General features: G+C 46.8%; 3 protein-coding genes across 9 annotated transcripts in view; 2 read left to right on the top strand and 1 right to left on the bottom strand.

Moving 5' to 3' along the window:
• IFT122 (intraflagellar transport 122) overlaps window positions 1-18,280 on the bottom strand; it is a 30,772-nt gene extending 12,492 nt beyond the window's left edge. The window contains exons 1-18 of one of the 2 annotated variants that reach the window (XM_015293170.4): window positions 18,185-18,280; window positions 17,942-18,008; window positions 16,990-17,074; window positions 16,559-16,637; window positions 15,715-15,791; window positions 15,241-15,307; window positions 14,055-14,201; window positions 13,557-13,739; window positions 12,575-12,650; window positions 11,841-12,032; window positions 10,920-11,058; window positions 10,080-10,282; window positions 9,468-9,605; window positions 8,625-8,789; window positions 7,947-8,144; window positions 6,197-6,337; window positions 4,518-4,571; window positions 2,283-2,444 (exon numbers count right to left, since the gene is read on the bottom strand). In XM_015293170.4, the coding sequence (XP_015148656.1) occupies window positions 2,283-2,444; window positions 4,518-4,571; window positions 6,197-6,337; window positions 7,947-8,144; window positions 8,625-8,789; window positions 9,468-9,605; window positions 10,080-10,282; window positions 10,920-11,058; window positions 11,841-12,032; window positions 12,575-12,650; window positions 13,557-13,739; window positions 14,055-14,201; window positions 15,241-15,307; window positions 15,715-15,791; window positions 16,559-16,637; window positions 16,990-17,074; window positions 17,942-18,008; window positions 18,185-18,225 (2,214 nt within the window). In that variant the 5' untranslated portion in view covers window positions 18,226-18,280. The remainder of the gene's footprint in view (window positions 1-2,282; window positions 2,445-4,517; window positions 4,572-6,196; window positions 6,338-7,946; window positions 8,145-8,624; window positions 8,790-9,467; window positions 9,606-10,079; window positions 10,283-10,919; window positions 11,059-11,840; window positions 12,033-12,574; window positions 12,651-13,556; window positions 13,740-14,054; window positions 14,202-15,240; window positions 15,308-15,714; window positions 15,792-16,558; window positions 16,638-16,989; window positions 17,075-17,941; window positions 18,009-18,184) is intronic. The other variant, XM_015293171.4, reaches the window with a different exon arrangement.
• A 68-nt stretch (window positions 18,281-18,348) lies between these two features.
• MBD4 (methyl-CpG binding domain 4, DNA glycosylase) lies at window positions 18,349-21,792 on the top strand. Of its 5 annotated transcripts, none has more exons than XM_025154417.2 (7): window positions 18,349-18,510; window positions 18,771-19,483; window positions 19,973-20,047; window positions 20,352-20,486; window positions 20,701-20,850; window positions 21,145-21,248; window positions 21,582-21,792. In XM_025154417.2, the coding sequence occupies exons 1-7, from the start codon at window positions 18,455-18,457 to the stop codon at window positions 21,657-21,659; spliced, it is 1,311 nt and encodes a 436-aa protein (XP_025010185.1). In that variant the 5' UTR covers window positions 18,349-18,454; the 3' UTR covers window positions 21,660-21,792.
• A 414-nt stretch (window positions 21,793-22,206) lies between these two features.
• RPL32 (ribosomal protein L32) lies at window positions 22,207-23,998 on the top strand. 2 transcript variants are annotated; one of them, NM_001252255.2, is made up of 4 exons: window positions 22,207-22,254; window positions 22,885-22,985; window positions 23,257-23,438; window positions 23,823-23,998. In NM_001252255.2, the coding sequence occupies exons 2-4, from the start codon at window positions 22,890-22,892 to the stop codon at window positions 23,950-23,952; spliced, it is 408 nt and encodes a 135-aa protein (NP_001239184.1). In that variant the 5' UTR covers window positions 22,207-22,254; window positions 22,885-22,889; the 3' UTR covers window positions 23,953-23,998. The 2 variants fall into 2 exon arrangements, with proteins under 2 accessions (NP_001239184.1, XP_046755959.1); XM_046900003.1 differs by having other exon boundaries at window positions 22,207-22,535.
• Window positions 23,999-24,330: the final 332 nt, after the last annotated feature.

Genomic DNA, 24,330 nt, shown 5'->3' with positions numbered 1-24,330 from the left:
GCTGTTTGTTTCCTTCTCAAAGATGACCCTACTCTGTGCTTAGATACGAACAGTACCTCCACCCAACCACATAAGCATCAGCACGCCCACCCAGCTACAAATAAATAACAGATGAAATCTCATTTTCTTCAAGTACCCTTGTTAATTATATTACAATCCATCAAACAAGATACTTTACAAGGAGGAATGACAGCTGCTCAAAAGAGTGACTCTGAGCTTGGAATTCTGCAGAGCGATGCAGACCGTGGCTCTGGATGCTGTCAAGAAGACTATTTTGGAAGTACTGCTAATAGTTCAGCTCCTGCCCATATGCCATGCCATGAAAAAAAAAAAGAAGACTGCACTTCAAAACTGGAGGATCAGTTAAGGGCAGTTTTGGCTGTTAAGAAACAGGCTACCATCCTTTAAAACAGCTTTGTTCCCAACTGAAAAATCAGAACAGAGGCAGAAGGGAAAGGTGAGAAGAAAAATCTCTTATCCTCCATGTTTCTGTTCTGATAGAGATTTAAGAAAATATATTTTTTTAAATATCTCAAAAACCACACTAACAGCACAGTTCCACTGCCATCATTCACCACTACATCATTCACCAGGTGCAGCCAGTCAGCAGGTACAGAACTACAACCAAATGTCAGTTCTTGAACGATCTCCATGCAGGACTGATTTCCAGTGTTACCTCCTGCAGCACGGCTGTGATTCAGGTGAACAACTCTACAGATGTGGTGATCATCTTTGAATACGAAAAGCTGAAGCCAAAGAATCAAGCCAAACAATCTGTGACAAAGCCTGTTTTCCAGCTTATGTCCTAAAACCAAGTTCAACATCAAAAGTTCATCTTTGTGGAGTCTAAAGAGGTTTCCTCTGAGTTTCTGGTGCTGTGATAATGAGCCTATGACCAAGCTATGCACCAAAAGGCTTCCTGCCCTCTGCCTTTGGTCTGGGCTCTCTAGGTGGAACTGATCAAGGTCAACCTCAGACACAACAAATCAGATTCTGAAGGGGCTCCTTTGCAGAATTTTGGCAGCACTGACCCCCACATCCCTCCACTCCACACACATTTATCTTTCCCAGGAAAAAATACCTGGCAAGCATGGGAGGTTCCCATGTTCTTCCACGTACCATGCACTCCTTGCACAAGAAGCTTCCTTCACTTGTTAATTAACCTTCAACTTCCTCTGCACAGAGTTACTCTCAAGGACAGGAGATAGAAGACCTTTTGCTATCTACTAAAGATAGACATGACTACTGCCAAGAATTAAAAGATTCTTACAAAGACTTCTGGGAAAAATTTCATCTGTGAACTACTTTATGTTTAAGAGGAGCCAAAACACTGAAGCTAGCAAGGGCTCATCAGCTCAAAACAGTGAAGGACAATCTCATATTAGCAAAATCCCAAAGTATTTACATATCAAACTCCTGGAAGAAAAAGATTGCTGCAGCACTATTCGTGGAATCTACGCTAGAACAGTTTATACACATGTCATAGTAAAGTCCTTGTCCTGTACTGGCCAACAGCACTGAGTGACAAGTGTCACAGTCTGACAGTGACAAAGAGCACTGAACACTGTATGCTGCCTCAGGGATCCTCACAAGAAAACACTGTAGAAGACCTGAAAGCCAAATGACACTCTCTTATCACCATATAAAAGCATCACATGTTAAAACAGTATTCAATTTATTTCTTTGTGAGAACAGAAAAATGCCAAGATGGACCGAATCTTTAGAAGCAAATTCTCTAATATGCCAGGTTAATACGTAAGGTGCTGTGGAAAATACATTAACACGGAACTCAAACATGTGTTTAAATTCAAATTATGAAAGGCAAATATTTTTGTTATAATACTGAGGTGAATTCAACACCTGGTGCATTCACTTCCACTTCAGGAGGTAAAAAAAGGGACTCTTCTGTAAGACGATGGAAAAGAAACTGCCATGGAAACCAAAAATCTAGCTTTTTAGAAAGAAAAATGACTATGGATGACACTGTATTCACAATCAAAAAGTCATCCCTGGTGGTGTCTAAGAAAAATTGCACTGAAAAGCCACAAGCTGTACAAAACACAGCCTGCTACCTCAGCAACGGGCTCTGAAGAAAACTGCTACCAATGCATGCAGACAGGAGAGGTCTGTGTGTTGCCCACAGATGAGCCAAATGAACTTCAGACAATTAAGCTGGAATTCCAAATCAGCTTTTCATCCTGTCCATTTACAGGATCATGCTTTCAAAACACTTGCAGGTGCAGTAGTATTTCTGCATATAATATTCAGGTGCAAACTATTACCTTGGCATAGTCAAACATGCGTAAATCAGAGTACATGTCCAGAGCTAGGCTTTCACGCCCGCTCTTCTTGTACAGCTTTGCTGCCTCGTGGAACTTTCCCTGGTAGGCATAAACATCTGCTAGGAACAACTCATTGAGGTTCTCTCCGTGCTTCTTCCGCTCCTGGGGAGAAAAGAGATTACAAAAAAAAAAAGGAGGAGGGAACACACTGTAGATGAGCAGCAAGAAACGGCCACTGGAGCTGGATTTCAAGCTGTCACTAAAACCTGCAGCAGGATATGGTAATGATGCTTCTCCCACATTTCTAGTGAATTTATAATTAAAGGATTAAATCTTCTAATTAAAATTAGGAAGGGCAAAATTAAATGTCACAATACAAACCAAACTGATGAAAAATCATTGCTCTCGATTTCATACAGGGAAATGAACACACACTGTCATTATGCTGTGTTATTTAAAATAAAAAAAAGGCTCCTGATAGGTTCCCTATTTTCTCTTACAGAAACTCACTAGCCCACAATTTAGCTAAATTAACAGTATGTGCGGGTGGGGGGAAAAACAAACATGAAAATAATTGCTAGCAACACATTGCTAACAAACACATTCACAGAGTATGTTAATGTGCCTCTGAATCAGAATTAGTGCCACCACCACCATCTCCACATGCAGGAGCTCATGGTCTGAGCAGCAGTCACAGCACAGCACCTGCACAGAGCAGTGTCACACAGAAACCCTTGGCACTGATCAGACAGGGGAGCAATGCTATATATACACGTGTGTTTGTTCTACCCTCTGTTGTAGAAATGCACTACTGTTCTGCTTTGGATTATTCTCAGTAGTCTATTCTATATGAAAATATATAGCTATGAACTAAAAATCAAAGAAAACTGCACTTAAGGGGCAAAAGCATCCCATGTCTACACAAACTCAGATCTCTGCTACCAAAGGAGATTCAGCCATCACAGCTTCTGGTCACACCTAACGACTGGGCTGCTCTTGAAAGGTTCCCTTTAAAAACTTCATTAAAATAATTATCAGAGCAATTGCTACACCATTTCTGAATGAGTTCACAGAATCTTGTCAGGTCCGGAGGTCTGGCAGTTAGGTTTCCTACTGTCATCCCTTAAAAAGAAATGTGTCATCACAAAGAGGAAGCCACCATGCAACCAGAACTGCCATTTAGTTTCACCCTTAGAAGCTTGAAAGGGAATCCGATATCTGACAAGCAAGAGTAAGCAGTGATGGAGAACTCTCTCCTCAGAAGAAGTATTTTCAAGTCTACAAGGAGAATTTTAATTAAACAGACTATAACATGATAGTTCCACAATATTCTCAATGGATGCAGATCTGGAGAAGCATGTGTAGAAAAGGAGCTTTATTACTGATGAAAGAATGCTCTATTTATCTACTCCCAGAAAAGAAAAAAAGGGCAGCCAGGGGCATTCCTAACACAGAACTTTGTCCCATGTTCGACCACAAGAGAAGTTCCGTGCAGTCAGCAGAGGGCTGGCATTCTGACAGGACCAGGACAGCCCTGCAAAAATGTAAGGCAAGGAATGGATTCCTTCAGAGAAGGTGTAAATCTAATTACCAACAGAAAGAGGAACTCTCCTTATGCCATCCCGACGCAGATCTTCGACCTAAGCATCATCAAGGGGTCTTTGCAAAAGGACAAGAAGTGATGGCACGTCCTTTAATGTGCTCATGGCAGATTGCTATTGTCTAGTGAAATTCTATCAAGAAGTGTGAAAAGAATGAGAAATCCCGATTAGAGCAGAGCACAGAAGTAAGGGATCCTAAATTCTATTTCCAGTTGTCACAGACTTGTCATGAGACCTTGAGCTTGTCATTTTATTCCTCTGGGCCTGTTTCTGGCTCTGCAAGGAGGAGATAATAGTAATTACCTACCTCCAGGGGGTAAGGAAGAGCTTAATTAACTCCTGTTTATGAAGTATTCCGTACTAAGCTCCATTAGCATAGTAGCATTCTACCAATTATTAATTGAATACTGAATGCTTTTCTAGTTTTCCTGAAAGTTTCTAAGTTCTCCCACCGTGCACTGCCCCACATCTACACGTTCTGCAGTAAGTAGCCACGTGAGCAGAGCTCAGGCTCCCTGCTCACCGGGACTTCTCACTCCAAACACACACCCAGCAGTACAGACATCTCTCCAGAACAGAGAGTACTTCTCTCAGCACAGTGTATCTTCTCACACTACCCCTAATATTCTCTTACCTCAATGCTGCTGATCAACTCTAAATATCTAAGGTCTCGTATTCTGGTAAATGCCTATGGAAAGAAAAAGAAGGAAAGGAATTAACTAAATTGAAAAGCCAGGAAATCAACAGAACATGTTAACACATACATCAAGCTGTCTTCGCACAAGTAGAACAGACAGAAATCTGCTGCTTTTTGTGTTGGTGCAGCCCCTAACCTGATGGGCTCTTACTGCATCGGGGGCCCCTCGGGTGTTACAATAAACAAGACAAAGGTCCAACCCAAAGGGCTGATCACCAAAACCAAGCAGCAGTGCTGAGCACCAGCAGGTACACACACCAGTCCCCAAGAAAAGCAAAATGCCTTTTACAATGCCACATAATGCCATTCTGGGTATTTTACAGCTTTTCTAATTCAGTGTGAGGCATGACAACACACACATTTAAAGAGACTGTTACAAGGCGTAGCATACAACTGAGCGGGCTGCTGAAGCAGACTGTGTGTGATTCTAGTTTCTAAACCATTCTGAAAATTCAGTCTAGAAGCAGCCCGGGGAGAAGAAAGCAAATGAGAAGATGATACTGTGAGACGGTGTAATATCTTTGGCAAATGGAGATAAATGTGCAGCCCAAAGTCCCAAGCGGCAAAGTCACGTGTGAGTTACAGCAGCTTAGCACTTATTCTTGTCAGGCATCAAAAAATAGAAATTTAACTCTTCAGACCACGTGGTTTAGACTCCCAACCAAATTTGTGCTTAAGAGGGCATAGAATATTCTGCTTACACCAGATCGGACTAGAAACTGTGAGAGCCTTTAATGTCAAGAAGCTGCTTTTGTTCATATTAATCCGCTCTAATTCTAAGAGGGCACTGCTTTAAAATTCCAAGGAGGCACTGAAAACTTCTTTTTAAGACCACCTATTTGCATAAAATCATCTATGAAACTGAAATTATTGCCAGTTTCTTTGCCTCCACTTTGGTAAAAAGAAAAATAAGGCATTTCGCGTCCTAAAAAAATTTGTTATTAAAAGATGCCTATCATTACAGGCCATTCCCTGCCTATTTTTAGAATGTTTTGTCTCTCATACAATATTTATGACATTGAACTCCGTTTGCCCTCTCTTATTTGAGAAAAGATGCTGTAAGAAAATGGAGAAAGTATCTGAAGCCAGAGAAAAATGCGTTCTTCAGTATATGGCCGCCTATAGATTGCTCTTAAAAACAAGGGGTTCCAGGCAGAAGGTGATGGAAAAGACAACGTGTCATCACTGATGTCTTCAAAGAAAGCTAATGCATAGGTAACAATCCGTACGAAATCTACACAGTTAAGCTAAGGTTATCTTCAATGCTTAGTGGGGGGGGGGAACAAAGAATATAGACTTATAGTGCCAGGGAAAGGGAGGGGGAAATCCAGCTCAGAAATTCTTAGCTGCCACCTGGTGGTGAGCAGCGCCGCTCAGAACTCCCGCTTGCCTTAAGTTCTCCTGCTCATTTTTCAGCAGATGAAAGAAACCTTTTCCTCACATTAAACATTCTGATTTAGAACACAGCATTTACCTAGAAACATAAATTGGATTTCTGTTTTAAAATGTCATCTCAAGACCTTCTTGTGTGTATCACTGACCGAGATTTTCATACACACCTAAGAGAGTAACTCAGAGACACCACTCACTACCCCAGCAATTACAAACTGCTTCACCTTTTTAGCCGTTTCAAACTCCAGCCCTTCCAAGGCTTCCATGGCCAGTTCTCTCCAGTCAGCATCAGTCACTCCCAGACACGCGATCTGATACGCTTCCTTAAACATTTTCCGTTCCAGATATTGATACATGGGCGCAGACTGAGGATTTCCATCAGAAAATGTGTTACAAAGCACAATACTGAGTGACATTAGTGCAATTCTCTAGATACAGTGAGAAAAAATTACATTCCAGTTGCAACCGGGACAGGCTCCTCAGAGAGCAAACATGTTTCTGTACAACACACAGAGCAACATTCTGGGGCAATGACCGTTGCATCTTCAGACCAGTTTGGTTAATTATATTCTAAACTCACCCATCTTGAAATCTTCAGCTCCTAGCATATTAGAAAGCAGTTAATGACTGCTTCTGATTCCTCTGAGCGCTGAACATGCTAGATATAATGTATGATGAGTTGCTTTTTTAAAAAAACAACGTAATCAATCGATGAAGTCACAGTAAAGGTGGGGATAGTTTGTTCCCAAAGGCTGCAGCAGCAGTCCAGGATGAAGCATCCCTGGACATACTCCAACACAACAGCAGAGGTGCCACGAGGAAGCAGCAAACTCATGACAAAGGTGTTCTAACAAGAGTGACACTCTGAAGCCCAGAGACACTGCCCACCGGTACCGACCTGCTCCAACAGGGAATTCAGGAGGGAAACTGATGGCTGCAGGCTGGCACAGACAGAACAGGGCTCGGGGATCGGCAGCTACAGTTCAGACCCATTCAGTGAGCAGAGAGCATTGCTGCTTGCTTAATCCTGGGTTTGCAGCCACAAAAATATGCATATTGACCTCTACTACTTTTATCAACTTATCTGAAAGTTGTACATTTTTGGTACTCTCTCCCACCGAAGTACAGTTTTGAATAACCTGCCTCTGCAACACTGCACAACAGTGTCGAGGCATATTAGTGTCTTGCAGCATGCTAAAGACAGATTGAAACAGCACACTGGGCTTGGGAGATCTGGCAGCGACCAACCATGCTGGACAGTGCAGATCACAGTGAAGGGATCAGCACAGTTCTGAGGAACAGACATGGGTCTAACAGAGGCATCATCCATTACTTTAACAACAACATACAGCCCTTTGCCTTCATCAGTCCTGAATTTCAAATCCTGCCACATGTTTGTGCAGAAATGTCAGAAGCTGGTTTTTTTTTCCTTTTTCTTGCTGGTCTCTTGGACTGCTTTGTATTGTTCCACTGTTTCCTGTAGTACAGCATTTTGTGGATGGCAATTTTCTATCTCTGAATTTTGAATATAAAAACTGCACATGCACAGTACAGTCAAACTAAAAGGCACAGCTTAAGTATTGCCTAAACACACCTAGACAGAGCAGGGCTTGGCGTACACATAGGAACATCAAATGAGAACCTGAGGAAAGGTACACAGAGAGCCCACAGCACAAATACAGGAAGAGGTAACACATCATAAATGCAAAAGCTGAGATGGATAGAAGTGCATTTGCAATCAGAAAAAGTGAAGTAGAAACAACAACCAACAACAGCAAAAAGGAAATTAGATTCATTAATACCAAACAAAAATGAAATAGATTGTGCATTGTATCTTAAATAGTGATAAAGAAGGTTTAGAATGGCGATTGTTTTGGTAGTAGAATACTGGAAAATTTCAGAAGAGCTTCTTCACATCTTAAGCATTCATGTTTAAGAAATGTAAAGAAACACTTAATGAGATTAAAGAATTACCTGCGGAACTTCAACAGCTGACATAGAAAAAACATGAAGACAGAAGATCTTGGAGCCATTGTATCCCACAACAAAGCCTTGAAGTTTTTGCTGATGGACAGGGAAGTTACCAGCTTTGATATTGAGGTAACCCCCTCCAGAGAAGCACAGCATATCCTCACACTGAGTATTCCACGCCACACTATTAGCATTGGGTTCCTAATGAGCAAAATAATGGGTGATTACAACAAATACAACCACATACTCTTTCCTAAGAAATATGCATCCTTCAGCTTGAGCATTTGACCTACTGTAGCCAGGGAACACGTGACAAAGAAAGGAGTTTAGGCTTTATGTTAATATCTGTGCTAAAGCCAAAATGTTCAATAACATCAGTAGTGCAAAGAGAAACAAGACAGAGCTCTCAATTGACCCAAAGAGGTCACAAGTTCAGGTGTCCTTTATTCAGCTGCTGCTTACACGTCTCCTGTCTTCTACTTCCTTGCCTACCAGCCCTAAAAGTCAAGTAGTTCTGATGGAGAAACAGATAAATCCTACAAAACGTGATGAATGGTTTAAATAAGTTCAATGAATTTCTCCGTGTCAACATTTTGGCCAGTTCTGCGCTCTCGGTCTCCTCCTGTCTGTGCCACCGTGTGTCCATCCCTGGCCCAGAGACAGAGAGAGACTCAACCTTACCTGGAACAACAACTCCTTGGTATGAATATCATACACGAGGCAGGTGTCGTTTTCATCAACCACTGCCAACTTGTTTCGAGATGCACTCATATCCAGACAGCGTACAGCTGTGGATTGCTTCAGCAGGACGATGGCAAAGACATTATCAACAAATATCTTCAGAATCTAGATATATTTGAAACCAAAGTCAGTCCAAGGTTTTATTCCTCCAGCTAGAAATCGCAGCGTGCATAAATGCTAATGCTGCACAAAGCATGCAATGACTGTTCTTTTTTACAGAAATGGTGCATTAGAATTAGAAAAATGCTCTGAGGTATCTTTAAACTCAAGACTTGTTTCCATGCCATACTCTAGCTTACAAGCCCATACCAACACAACATACAGTGCACGTCCTGAATTTCGTAATGCTCCTCTCAAACAACTGCATGAGTACACAACTACAGGAATGAATATCTGATACATGAAGGACCTCAAATTCCTTTCCAGCTCCATTCTTGAAATCAATACTTATGGGCTCCACTTTGCTGTTTTCAGTGCAGACACACACACACACACACACACACACACACACACACCACTCCTCCCAAAGACAACCCTTCCATCAGTTCACTAACGCTTCCATTTTTGTCAGCAATATATGGTCTTCAAAATCGAACAGGTTTGTATGAATTTTGTAACCAGAGAGTGAGAAATACAGAAGCAATTAATTTTTAAACACAAAATGAGATTTTGTCCAATAAAATTTTAGGTTGTGGAGGAATATGCTGCTCCTCAGGTCTCCCCCAGAGAATGAAATAAGGTTTATTTGCAGCAGAAAGACACATGCCAGACATTCTGCATTACCTGCCCATTCTTCAGACCAACCAAGAGGCCTTCTCTTCCCGGAGGTCCTCCAATTACTTTGATGTATCGGATTAGAGATTCCATCAGCCACTCTCGTTCTTTAACACCACTAAATGAGAGGCACTGCAATCTTTTCTCCTAGATACAATAACATGCAAAATACTGTATGGAGGGAAAGAAAAACCTTTGTGCCTCCAGTGCTTTATATTTACATCTATACTAGCATGTGTGCCTGTTTGACATATGAGTGTCAGAATGTCAGTCAGTTCAGCAGGGTGAATTCTTTAAGGCTTTTCAGCACTATGACAAAACAAACAAACAAACAAACAAAAGCAAAACCAAAAAAACAACAAACCATCTTTCTTAACAGTTCTCCCCACCCAAACATTTCCCTTGGTGCTTCAGTGCTCCAGAGACTTTCAGTAACACAGAGCCACCTGTGGCACACAGCAGCTATTACTTAGCACAGAGGCACTGCGTTACAACAGCACTACATGCGGGGCTGTCCAGTAGTAAAATCCACTGCAGTTTTTCCCCAAGGTACCAACTTTTTGTACCAGCTATTTGGACAGCTATCTTCAAGTCCAAATGTACCCATTTTAAGGCACATACCTGGCATAAAATAATGTGATCTGAGCATACAACCAGCAAGTTGCATTCAAACTTCTTTACTATCTTTTCCTTCACACGATAATACATGTCTGAGGAATCATCCGAATACAGCTCATAAATCAGGATTTTCTCTGGCATTTGGATGGCTAATCTGTTCTTGTAGATGGCGATTTTCTTCACCAGCTCTCTGCCTTTTATTCTAACTAGAGGGAAAAATAAAACACCGTGTAGGCTGACAGGAAAATAACAGACTAAAAAAAGAGAAACACAGAGCTCGGTTGGAACTGAATCTTTCTGAAGCATCTAAACCTAAGAGCAGATTGCAGCTAGGATACGTTTGTTTTTTTTCTGCCACCATGCAATCTTCTACCTGTGTCACAATTTATCAACCTCCGCTGTTTTTGCAACAGCACATTCCAGAACAGCACCCCGATCCCTCCACAAAAAGCCACTGAATACAAAGAAACAACAATCTGCAGTCCGGGGAGGCTGCAAGAAGAAAAAAGTTGTGAGATGTGATGTACAACTTTTTTTTTTTTTTTAATCTCGGTTGCAGAGATTAAAACCTTATCTTAAAAGCCTCTCCCCCTCCCAGTGTCCTTTCAAATCCCTCTATCTTTCATTAAGCTTGTCAGTGCTGATCCCACAGAATCCAAGTTTGCATTCTCATCCTGCAAACAGGATCTTCAATCTTCCCGTGAAGTGACAACGATCTGCCTGGTACATGAAGCACACATTCCAAGCATTCTGATGGACGCTCATTTAAAACAAAACAACCAACCAACCAAGAAGCCCACAGCAGAATGACAGTAAAGGTTTGACCTCCACATATGCAGTTACCTTTCTGTTCCGTGATGAGGTGCTGGACAATAACATCAGTCATGCTGTCTCTGTAAGCATAGCGATCTTTGTAAAGGCCATGAACAGTGCTGAAAATCAGCTGATAAAAGGCTATTGTTCCATCCTGGCAGCCCACTGCCTGAACACAAGGAGAAAATTATTTCAGTGAACAGGTGCCCGTAGGTAATACTGCAAAACACACAGTATTCATATGAGAATTATGTTCCATTTCCTGCATAACATATAGATTGAAAGCAATTACAGTTACGTGCATTGAAACAGCTGCAAAAGTGCTGTTCAACTTTGTAGTGCAAAATGAGGAATGATGCTATCATAGCCTATGTATATGCTGTGGGTTGCTCTGTTTGCTTTCTGTTTGCTTTCTTGTGGTGCCTTCCAGTGCTTCCACCTCCCACACACCCCCTTTTTTCTTTTTTTTTTTTCCTTTTTAAATCTGCTCTGTATCTCTTAACATTTGTGTATCAGCACAGAGTGCAGCATTTATGGTCATAGTTGTTGCCCTGATGGTATTTTCCAAAAAGTATAATGGTAGAAGCTCAAACAGAAACAAAACTCAAAACCTCCTTCCTACCATGGGACTCGATTTCATCAGCCTAGAAGTCACCAGCTGCTCTTTGCTGTGTGCTGTTTGTCTATTTATTGAATTTTTTTTAATTCCATTCTTTTTAAATCAAAATGCAACAAATTCCTTACCATCTAAAAGCAGGCATTACACTCATTTACCATCTTCTTGCAGCCTTAAGTTTTAATATTAGAGGCAGCTTTAGAGCTCACTAAACACTGCTTAGGTTCTGCTGTCTCAGTAGTAATATACGGATTAGGCAAATGAGTCTGAAACGTATGGCCTTAGATTTTATGACAAACTCTCTGTGAAAGTGCCAGTAAAATGTACCTACTCACCACATAGTTGGAGTCTGGTTTAGCTCTGCAAGTCCACACCCAGCTGCTTTGCTCTCCTATGGTTCCAAGACGGACACCATCCTTCGTGAAGAGGGAAACTTGTTTATCTGAACCTCCCAGCAGAATGTACTCTCCTTTAGTAAAATAGCTAACACAGCAAGGGTCAAAATTGAGCATTCTGTCCTTCCCAATCTACAAGGGAAAAAATAAATATGTCAACAGAAGGATAATTTCATACTTTTCCAAGGCCTCGAGAACAGATGAAAATAAACACAGGGATCTTCTTGGTGGCACTGCTGTCACTCAACATCCTCAGCTCTCCAGCCACACAACTTTTCCATACCCTGCATCCATTGAGCTTCCAAAAGGCAGCTCTAAATCAATCCCTCCCCTTCCAAAGCAGTCTGCTCAGGGTGCGAGCAATCAAACAACAAACAACTCAACTGGCTGAAAGAAATACAGAGGTCCTCTAGGAACCAGTCAGCTGTAACACAGAAGTGATCAGAGCTACAAGGGCTTTAATACAAGAGCTGGGGGACAGCAGCTGAGTTGTCACAGGGGAAATGAGCCGGAGGAAAATCTGGCTGAAAAATACTGACTCATAAAAAGCACTGGAAAACAGAAAACATTTAATGTAGCTAATAAAGCACGACTATACAAACGCTTTGAATACAGCGCACAGAACTGAGTCCAAAATACTCTGCCATTCCTGAATGCACTTTCCAAAAACATACCTGTTTGCCACTCAGCTGATAAAAGGAAAGCCTTTGACCCCAGTCTGCCACAGCTAAAGTATCGTTGCGTTCATCTCTGACAACAAAAAAGTTACATGGTCAGTTACATGGTCACAGCAGTTTCTCCATACGTTTCTTAGGGCAGCAGAATCAAACAGTAAGCTAGCAGAACATATTTCAAATTACTCATAAAAACCTCCACAAAGTGGAAGCACAACAGAGATGCCCTGCCATTTCCACTGAAGGAAACAGCTTGAGGACACAAAAGAAAAATCTGCCAACTCTTCAGGAATAACTGCACAGCTTGACACAGCACTTCGTGCTCAGTGTAAGCAGTGGGTACAGTGAAGCTGCACCTGTGCAGCAGGCGCAGATCCTGATTCTGAGGATCTATACAGAAGGATAGAGCCACTGCGGCATCAAAGCCAACACTGCTAAGCAAGATTGGACTGTGACTACCAGAGCATATGGCAGGAAACGAAATGGCTCCTGCAGGACTGGGACAAGCTGAGGAAAAGCTTCAGTATCAAACTGGTTAACTGCAGTGCTCTGACAGGGTCTGCTGGAACAAAACATCGGCCACCTCCTCCACAGAGTCTTGTCTAGGAAGAAGGGTGATGGTGGTCTGAGCATTCCGAGGAAAATAATGCTGCTAATCATAAGCTGAACAAAAAGAAAACAGAAAAAAAAACTACCAGAAAACTTCTCAGAAAGCAGCTGCCCTTTGCTCAACACACAACGCATGTGAGAAAAAGCAACATTCCATCACATGCCTAAGAAATGTCATAATTAACACATACCAGTGGAATAAATTAAGACAATCAAAATGACACTTAATTCAGAATTTGGTAACTTTTGAATTGTGCACCCTGCATAAACACCCTTTGCCTTTGGTCCTTTTTGTAAATTGCTCTTCTACGTTATACATATCTACATATATGTACATAAATGTATATATGCTATCCATTGTAGTCTCACTCACAAGTTGGAATGCATAGCGTCTTCTTTCTCACTGTCTTCTATCTTTTCCTCATTATCCTGCCCTCTGTCAGGCTTGGATTTCAACTCTGGTATCTCCTCTAACTGGCTGTTATCTGACTTCTCTAAACGGCCGTTATCTGACTCCTCTTCTTCATCTGCTCTACTCCAAAATTTCTCCCATCGACTGCAATAGCAATTGTTTATTCACATATATGGCACAGTAAGTGCAAGCAGCCCACCCTCCTCTCCCCAAAAACAAGCTGAAATCCAACAACAAAAAAATCAAAATCAATGTGTCATGATATCTAGGTGGAATTTGTTCCCATTTTCTTCCACGTAATGAACAACTGGCAAAGCCAAGCCCCAGTACAACCACAACAGGTAACGCAGTGCTACGTGCTGTGAACCTGCTCCAGCAGGGATGCAAGTCAGGCCTTTCTGTTATCAGTGACCCAAGGACTAAGCAGTCAGCGTGGAAAAGGGTGGGATGATTATTTACCTGGATGGATTCCAACAGATGGACCATATTGGAGATGAGCCAGCCCCGGTACGCTCTATTTTAACTTTCTCATCACCATTTTTATTCCGTATGCTGATGACTCCGTTGAACATCCCCAAAGCAAGGTACTGGCCATCGTTTGTCCAACTGGGAAAACACACGCAAGCTGAAGAGAAAACTGCTAGAGCCAAGCAGCAGGAAGGCAGAACGTACAGCACAGTGAAATGGGGATGGTATACTGAAACACACTTTCTAAAGGGAGTTCTGGAATGGAGCCAGCAGTCCTTAGAGTTTGTTTTTGAATCTAAATCCGCATTTATGGCAACAGCATGCAGTACAGCAAGAACTTTTTATTACGTACGCAAATTAAAAAAAGGTGGAAACAACAACAAAAAAATTAAAGCTATCATCTGCTTGTGGTGTTTGTATCATGTGCTAATTAACAGATGCATTTTTGGGAATGAGAGTGTTGGCAGTACACCAGACTTTTCAGAGCCACATGCGGAACACTGAAACTGCATGTGGTGGGGACAGGAGAGACCTGCTTTCTCTTCTCGTCTCTACTGCAGTTAGCTGGATGACTTCACACAAGTTAATGGACCCTTGCTTCAGGTTCCTCAGAGGAATAATAACACTTCTGCAAATGCCAATGATGCAGAAGATGAACAGCTCTATGAAAAAAGTATACTCATCTTTCCTCTAACTTCATTTCGTTGCTACTGCACAAGCTGGTTAAGCAGATGGAGACAGAAGTTCAGACACTCGCACAAGACCAGAGCACCTCTCTGATACCTTCCGGAGAGTTGTATATATATTGCATACATTGAAGAATTACGTACATACTGTTGTAAACAGTACCTAACAGAAACCAGAACCCTCTGCTATCTAAAACAAGGACAAAGAAAGAAAAATAGCTCTCTGAGAAGACAACACAGGAAAGAACAAATCATCTTTGATAAATATTCGTCTTATTTCTATCCGAGTATTCTTAATACGACTCAAGTATTTTAATGGTGAGAATGGCAGTCGCATGAGATGTGATGCTTCTGAACAGCAGCTTAGGAGAGCCTTTCCTGCTGGGTACTCTGTCGCCACACACCTGAGCTATTTTGCTTGAACTTTTTTTCCATAAGCTTGCATACTATTTTAAACCGATTGTATTGAAACTAACTTGAAGAACACTTACCTACAGCAAGTTATCTTACTGCCAGCTTTATGTTTAGAGACTGATTTCTGTTCGGGCGACCACAAGCCTTGATTAAAGCAAAGAAAAAGCTGAAGTAAATGACAAGAAAACTTTTACCAGTGTGCAGATCAGAAACCAGCATTGTCAGGAAAGTCAGCTCGGACTTCAGAAGGAACAAAGTCTCACTGCTAGGACGTTAAAATACATTCTACACAAACAGTAGAGAGGAAAGAATAGACATACCTAACACAGAGAAAGGTCCCTCTGGGAAAATCACAGTAAGAAGGTACATTTTATTCTGGGACATCTCACAACATAGTCTTCCTCAACTGATTTTTAGTGATTTACATAAGTAACTTTGGGCGACATCTTGTCTCTCCCAGATAATAAGAGCTGCACAAATCTGTCGTTAGCTTAGCTGTACAACTTGTACAGAATTTACAGGCTTAACAAGAGAGTGAGAAAAAGACATACCAAAATCACTGGAAGAGCAGGATGCCAACTGATGAGTAAGAGGATTGTACGAAACGCACTGTATAGAGTCATTATGCCTGGAATGAAGTTACAATCACATTTCAATAAATCATTCTTAAACGCCTCTTTCTGACTTTCAGCAAAGTAGCTGAAAGGCTCACCAGATGGCAGAAATAACTTGATCAGCTTATATTACATCAAATTAATCTGCAATTACTGTAAACGAAATCAATAATAAATTCTAAAATACACTGTCACTAAATGGCAATATTTGCTGTTCCATCAAGATGAGTTAAATATGTGCATAAATGCTGGTTGGTGAAATGTGATTAACGGCTATGTCTGAACTCTAAAGTAAGTGTCCTTGTGCCTTCTCCTGCCCAGTGCACTGGCTTGTGCACACCAACTAGCAACAGCTGTACAGACATATTCAGAAACTGAATTTGAAGATGTAGCTGAAAAGACACGACATAAAACAAAGCCAAAAGAAAGATGAAAATAAACTGTGCAGAAAAGCACCAAACCTTACCTTCAGCTTGGTCTATGACCTAGATTTATATTGCTTTGGTTTATTGCACAAGATCAGTTATATTCTATTTCATTCCATTGCCCTCTAAATACATCAGAGATTTATCTAGACTTCTCACCCTCATTTATGCCTTTAATTGCTTTCCTGCCTCGCTCAGATACTTCAATTGCTCTCCTCTTCCCTCTCGTATTACTCACTGGCATTTTCTCTAACCTTAGTTAACCTCCCAGCTCTAACATCACTTACTGTCTGAGAGCAGAAGTGCATAATGAAGGTTCACACTGGAGATGCACAGGATTGAAAGGCATCACTTACGTGTATTTCAGAATTCCCTCTAGCTTTGAAGTCCAAATGATCACACTTTTATCAGCTGAGCCAGATGCAAAACGTTTGCCTAGGAATTAAATACACTTTAAATCCCACACATAAGAATCCCTTTCTCACCCAGTATTCAACAAAAGAGAGAGCAAGATGTTCTTGAACTTGACGTGGCTCAAGCCATAAGGAGCCTAACACTGCAAGTATCCTGGCGCGGCTGTGCTTCCTCAGCTACATGAAACCTCAGTGGGTTTTTTCATGTAAAAAAAGCTCAACCGCACGAACATCAAAACCAACACATGCACACAACATTCAAAATCCCATTACCAGAACAACCCCCATTTTTTAAATCAATTTGCCTTAAGGAATGGAAGATACTACACACTTTACAAACCAGGCTAAGAAGGTCCCACCGAAGCGATATTTACCATCTTTAGCATAAGCCACACAGTACACAGTGTCCTTATGTCCCTTCAAAGGTTGAATTAAGGTTCCATCAGATGTATCATATACCTGTACAAATAATCAGAAAAAAATGTTCAGAATGAGGACTATGACACGAAGTTACTGAAGGCCAAAAAGATCGTATGTTTTCTTTGCTGTTTGCTTTTTTTGCAAGCAGTATAATTCATGCAGAATAAGACATTTTAAAGCATAAAAGCAGTTTTTCCTTAACAAACAATACTTTTCCAACACCTGGCACAGAAGAAGCCAAGTACTAGAAAATGCATAATCAACTACCGGAAAGGACCAGCATTAAATACAGCACCCTGCCAGCACCAGCAGCGTGAAGGCCCGTGTGCTTCCAGCTCAGAGCAGCACGTGCAGCACTCTGCAGCACTCTGACCCCGCCCTGCGCTGCCCACAGCCGCGCACCGCCAGGGAGGAGCAGGGTGGCCCCGGGCTGCTCCTGCTGGAGCTGGGCACACATAGACAGCCCTGGAACCTGACAGGCTCTACGTGAGGCTCAGCTCAAAGCACGAACATAAACGCAAGTTTCGTTCTCCTCCTCACAGGGACCGTCACGAAGCTCAGAACAACACACGCTTACTGAATTTGTGACCAGCACCACATTAACAGCAGCGTTTGCACGCCCTGCACCGCGCCAGGCTGACCGCACAGCGCTGGACTGCCGCGCATCGTGCCGGGTTGGGGTGAAGGTTGGCGGACTGCAGGCGGCTGGGTGAGGCGTGAGGAGATGCTGCAGCATCATAACATAAATCCCATCACGTCCGGAGATGGCGGTGAGGCACAGCACGAGGCCTCGCAGCCCGCAGCCGGCCTGCACTGCGGCACGGGCAGCTGTGGGGCGGATGACGGGAGCGGCTTTCCGACAGCTTCACCGCCCGAAGCTTTCACACCAGGGAAAGGTGTCCGTACCAGGAGCCGATTGCCGGCGGCGATGATCAGCTGCGTCCCGTCCGGCTTGAACGCGAGGTCGTAGATGCTGGGGAAGAGAGAACTACTTCTTGTCGCTGTCGTCGTTGACGTTTACGGGCTTACCCGATTCCCGGGACCCCCCCAAGCAGCGGAGCTCCCGCCCCGAGGGCCGCCCGAGCCCGGCCCCGCGCACGCTGCCGGCCCGGCGCTCCCTGCCGCCCCCGCCGGCCCCGCGGCGCTCACCAGTGCTCGGCCCTGTCGCGCCAGGTGAGCGCGGCCCGCATACCGGGCCCGCACCGCGCTCAGCCGCCGGCCGGTCGCGCCGCCGGCTCCCCGGGCAACGCGCAGGCGCCCGGAGGCCCACCGGACCGCCGCGGCGGCAGGGGGCGCCCGTCGGCTGGGGCCGCGGAGAGCGTCACGTGACCGCGGTGTCCGGTAGCGCCCATTACCGACGCCGCCGCGCGCCGGAGCGGTTTCCATGGCGACGGGCGGGCGGGTGACGTCAAAGCGGGGATGGAACGAGCGCGCCGGGAACGCGCGTCTCCGGGCGGCGGGAGCGGCGCGGGCGGGTGAGGTCACGTGAGGGCGCGAAAAACAGAGGGGGTCCCGCAGCTCTCCGGGCCCGGCGGGGCTGCGTGCGATACGGAGCTGCTGTCTCCCGGCTCGGTGCCGGCGGGAGCCCCGTCAGCTCCGTCCGGTAGCGGCTCGCCGGGCGGTCGCGGGACGCGGCCCCCGCTCCGTCGGCTGCCCCCGCCCTGCGCTGCCGCCCTGTTACGGGGCGGGCGGGGAAGAGGCCCCGCTGACAGCTTCCTCTTCTCTCGCCCCGCAGCGCTGAAGGAATGAAGCTGCGGTCCCAACGGGCGCTCACGGAGCGGTGCCGTCCCGCCGGGCGGGCAGCGGGAGGCGGTGCCGGTGGGACCGCAGCCCCGGATGGGAGCCGCGCTGCGCCGCGGGACCTCCCCGTGCGGGACGGCGGAGAGGGCGGAGCGCGGAGCTCCCAGCAGCGCCATGGGTCCGCTGTGCGCTGCGAGCGTCCGAGCGCGAGGGGCGGAAAAGCCGAGCGGTGCGCGACCAAAGCAGAGGCGGGCGGGAGAGCGAGGAGGAGCTCCGCGAGAAGCGATGCAGGGAGCGAGCGGGGGAAGAGGCGGAGAGCGGCGCGTGGCGACCGGGAAGCGGCGGGCGTTCAAAACGAGGCGCCGTGTGAGGAGGCGGCGCGTGTCCGTCACGGCCAGGCGGTGGCTGAGCTGCGCGCACCGCCCGCGGCTGCCGGCACGCAGTGCGTCCCTGCCGGGCAGCGCCCGGAGCCGCAGCCGGGAGCGGCCGCAGACCGCCTGCAGGGGCGGCCGCAGAGCGCGGCGGGTGGAGGTGAGCGGACGGGCGCTGGGACGGCACCTGCTGTGCTCGGCGGGGAGGAAAGCAGCGGGTGGAAGACGGGGGAAGAGACCGAGCCGGGGGATCCGGGTACGCGGGACTCCGCAGCTGCTGGCGATGTCTCGTGGCCTTCTGACAAGAAAAGCTTCACAGCAGTTCAAGCGCCACGAGGTACAGGTGTGTTTGTAAGCAGAATATTATTCTTACGGGTCGTCCTGAGCTGTCCAAGAAAAGTATTTGGTTTCAGGTCAAGCGCCTTCTACAGCACTCTCATTTCTGGAGCTCTTTTGGCCTTTTCAGCTGCGCGGTGTAACCCACTGATGAACGCTCACTGCTCTGCCTCTTCCGTGTTGCTGCTGTGTTGGTCCGTTTGCTTTGTGAAGGCGGCTTTAGTTGTAGCTCCTTTCATGATGTGGAGTGTGGGGACGGCGTGTACCTCTTCGCTGTCGTCTGAGCCTGTTTTCCAGGCTGCCTTGGAGTCGTGGTTTCTTTTCAGAATGGTTATCTCAGAGCTGAAATGCAGAAAAACACATTTATGTCATGCATTCCTATATGGAATCCGTGTGTTTCCAGCACAAATTGAAGAGGAAGCTGTCTCTGAGCCATGACAGCCACTATGTGGGGTTTTCCATTTTAATACTGGCTATAATCTCTTTACAGAAGAATCTGCCCCACGGACACAGGTGGACAGGAGGAAAACGAGTCCGTATTTTTCAAGTAAATACAGCAAAGAAGGTAGGATACGCCTTCGGGAAATGATTCCTGTTTTGCAGGGGAGAGGAATGAGATGGCTCAGGATGAGGTGATGATGCAGGAAAGGCACACAGGGTGCATACAGGCAGCCCTCCCTGTGGGCTTACAGCGTGAGGTCCCTTGCAGCTTTGTAAAAGAAAGCGCACAGATTACCAGTGCTGTGCCCACGTGCTGTGCCCACCAGGACAAAACTGCTTCTAAAGTTCACTTTAATGTTTTTCCCCCTAAATAGGTAACTCCATCCTTTACTACCCCATGTATTTCCTCTTCTTGCCTTTGTGTGCAGCTCTCAGCCCACCCAGGAGGAAGGCCTTCAGAAAGTGGACTCCTCCACGCTCCCCCTTCAATTTGGTCCAAGAAACACTTTTCCATGATCCATGGAAACTTCTCATTGCGACCATATTTCTCAATAAGACCTCAGGTAAACGGAGTAATACGGTTTCGTGTTGTGTAAATGCTGGGTGGTGATATAGGATTGAAACAGCTGCCAATTTCTTTGTCATGAATGAAAGAATAGATGTGTCTGTTTGATGTAAAATAATAATAATAATAATCTGTTTCTTCTGCATTGGCAAAACCCACGCAGAGCCAAAGCAGGGAGTTGCCTGCACAGTTCGTGATGTTCCTTTGACCAGGTAAAATGGCAATTCCTGTGCTCTGGGAGTTCCTCAGGAAGTACCCCTCTCCCGAAGTAGCCAGAACTGCAGACTGGAAGGAGATGTCGGAGCTGCTCAGACCTCTCGGCCTTTATGCACTCAGAGCAAAAACTATAATCAAGTTTTCAGGTAAGGCTTTGTGGCTGTCTGTGCAATGATGTCAGTCGCATTAGAAGAGAACCCCTGCTATTTTCCAAACTGCTTTGTGACATCTCTCCTTGGGCAGTCCTGGTGGTTGGTTTTCTGAAGCTTTGGGAGGTGTTGGTTTTACATGTGCGAAACTGTTGATCGGATCGTCTTAACTGAGTAGTTTGTGGTGTTTGTAGTGGCTTGATTTAAAGTGCCGCCACGTGCAGGTCTGGGGCAGCATCCTGCTCTGCTCAGACCTGGGCCTGCAGGGTGAGGGCTGTGCGTGTGTTCCAGACGAGTACCTGAACAAGCAGTGGAAGTACCCCATTGAGCTGCACGGAATCGGAAAGTACGGAAATGACTCCTACAGAATCTTCTGCGTCAATGAATGGAAAGAGGTGCGCAGTGCTGCCCTGAGCGGGGGGTGCGGGCAGTGTGTGCCTGGGCTCCCTGCTGGCACTGCCGCTGTGCGCTCACTTGGATTTAAAAAAAAAAAAAAAGGGGGGGGGGGCTCTTTTCTTTTGGTCTGCAATGAGTTGAATTCTCAGAATGCATCTTCTGCAAGTCTGCCTCAAGTGGAGCCTGGCTGAGCCGTGTGCCTTAGCTCACACAGGGCCGGGTCTGCTGCTCTGACTGGCACTGTGGGTTGGGCAAGGGCAGGTTTGTGAGCTGGGAGGGGAAGCAGTGTTAAGATATTCTAGTAAACGTCGGTTGCCTTCGCTGTGTTTTAGGTACAGCCACAGGACCACAAGTTGAACATCTACCACGCGTGGCTCTGGGAGAACCATGAGAAGCTGAGCGTGGACTGAGTGCAGCCGCCATGCGTGCCAACGGTGAGCTGTGCAGCCTCAGCCCTGTGCTGAACATCACGTTCTTAGTTTATATGTTGGTGTGACATTGGACTCAGATAATCGCTGTAATAAAACGTTCAAATGCTTTAAAGGTTTTTAATAAACCGGTTGTACCGAACGCGCCCTGCTGCCCGCACTGCCCGCTGCCGCCCCTCCGGCCTCGTTCCGCCGGTACGTGCCGTGCCGCCAGGGGGCGCTCTCCCGCTCAGAGGTTCTGGCGGAAGCCGCGTGTCGCCTGACCCTGAGCTTCCTGGCGGAAGTGGCGCCGGGCAGGTCCTGTCAGCTTCGTAGTGAACGCTCAGAGCGGGACGTGGAGGAAGTACCTATCCATTCTCCCGAGACGCCCTCCCGAAACTATCCCGCCTTTCTGCAGCTCAGGGCTCTGTGTGACGCCGCGAGGGGCAGCTGCTCGCTCGCGGTGCTGGCTCCGTGCGCGCGGGGCGCGGCGCTGACCTGTCAGTACCGCCCAGGTCTCCCATAAGCCCCTGCGCGCGGCAGCTCCTCCCTCTCTCGGCGGGCCGCGCCGTGCCGTGCCGGCGCCATCGCGTAGCAGGTGAGAGCCATCCGCCGCCATCCGCCCCGGGAGTGCCCGCCCGGTCCCGCCATCTGCCCCGGGGGCCCTCCTTGCTGTCCCGGGTGCGGGGAGCCCTGGCGCCGGGGCCTTCCCGCGGCCCGTAGCCCGGCGGCGGCGGGGCAAAAGGGGCCGGGCTCGGGCTCAGGCGGTGCGGGCCGCGCCGTACGTACGTCGCTTCCAGCGGCGGTGAACCGGGCGCGGCCCAAAGGCGGTGCTGGGGGTGCCGGGCCGCGTCCGCGCCGCCGCGGGATCTGAGCTGGGTGAGCGCTCGGAACGTTCCGTCCCTAAAAAGGGCTCCGGCCGCTGCCCGCTGCGGGGCTGCTCTGGAACCGGGAGGGCCCTGAAGTCGGTGGGCGGGGAACGGAGCGTCTGAGAGCGCGGGTGGGGAAACCGACGGCGGGCCACCTCCCAGGATCGCATCTGGGGAGCTCACGGTGCTCTGCCAGCTTCGGACACGGGAGGGAGAGACACTGCAGAGGAACACCCATTCCCTCCCTGGCTCTGGCGGTGGCTTGGGGGTGGAAGATAACCTGCTACAGCCCTTGCTGGTGGGCTGACGCATCGCCGCTGTGTCGTGTGTCTTTTCTCACCCTGCTCCGTTTCCCTCAGCCGCCATGCCTGCCCTCCGGCCTCTCGTGAAGCCTAAAATCGTTAAGAAGAGGACCAAGAAGTTCATCCGCCACCAGTCTGATCGCTATGTCAAGATCAAGGTAGAAACTTATGGAAACTTCGTTACAGCAGCGCTTCGGGGGGTCGGGTTTGTGATTGCCCGGAGGGCTGGCGATGATTTGGAGCGTAAGGGTCAGGTATTGCAGCCGTGGGCTGGGCAGTAGTAGTGCAGGTATGAGACCTGTGGGTCACGATACAGCAGTGTGGCACAGTGAACCTTCGTGGGCTGGTTTTGGCCAGCCTTGGTGCGGGCGTTCTCACGCTGGTGTAGTTTTGTAACTGAATACCAAATGCTTTCCCACATTTCTTCAGCGCAACTGGCGGAAACCAAGAGGTATCGATAACAGAGTTCGCAGGAGGTTCAAGGGCCAGATCCTGATGCCCAACATTGGTTATGGGAGCAACAAGAAGACGAAGCATATGCTGCCCACGGGATTCAGGAAGTTTCTGGTCCACAACGTCAAAGAGCTGGAGGTGCTCATGATGAGCAACAAGTAAGTCCCTGGGTTTATTCCTCATCCTTGCCTTGAGTCATTGCTGCAGTTCTGCAGTCAGCGCTGTGGCTGTGTGCTGCTGTGCTGCCCATCCCATAATGGCACTGGGGACAGGACGATGCGGGTGGGAGACCTGGGAGGTGAGCAGCTTTGGGGAACACAGGTGCTGTCTTGCTTTACTCAGCGCCGCGGCACTACTCGGTGGCAATGGCGGTGCTGGGAAGTGTATGGAGAGCTCAAGGCTGTCGAAGCTCTGTCTGTGGCTCGCTGTGTCTGTTAAAACTCCTGTGCTTTGCTGTCGGCAGGATAGCCCTCACTGCTTTGCCTGCACTGCTGCCACACATTGGATTGAGGCGAGCTTAACATATGGTCTGTTCCCTGCAGGTCGTACTGTGCGGAGATCGCTCACAACGTGTCTTCCAAGAACCGGAAGGTCATTGTGGAGAGAGCAGCTCAGCTCGCCATCAAGATCACCAATCCAAATGCCAGACTGCGCAGTGAGGAAAACGAATAAGCTGGCTTCTACATCTGGGATGTATTTAATAAAGTGTAAAAACTGATCAGGATTGACCTGTTGCCTTTTTCTGAGGGCTTGGCACACAGTGCTGTGACTCCACTTGCACCCACAGTTTGTGCTGACAGTGGGCTTGCAGCAGTGCCCTTTGTGCATCTCTTGCTCTTGTTAGGATATTTGCTTCCTTCCAGGTAGTTGTGCTTTGGGGGCCTGGAGCCATACCCTACTTCTGAGCATGTTGCAGGGGAGGGAACTGACATCTCTTAGTGGAGGCTAAGAAAAGGTCGTGCAAGCAGATTTTCCCCTGTTCTGTGGGCTCCTGGTAGTATCAGCAACGTAGTGTTGCTGTGATAAGTAATGAATTCAGGAACGAACACA

The sequence above is a fragment of the Gallus gallus genome, chromosome 12 (genome assembly GCF_016699485.2).
Source record: "Gallus gallus isolate bGalGal1 chromosome 12, bGalGal1.mat.broiler.GRCg7b, whole genome shotgun sequence".
In the NCBI taxonomy this organism is placed as follows: domain Eukaryota; kingdom Metazoa; phylum Chordata; class Aves; order Galliformes; family Phasianidae; genus Gallus; species Gallus gallus.
The sequence above is the reverse complement of the archived record's forward strand: the minus strand, read 5'-3'. Positions and strand labels throughout refer to the sequence as shown.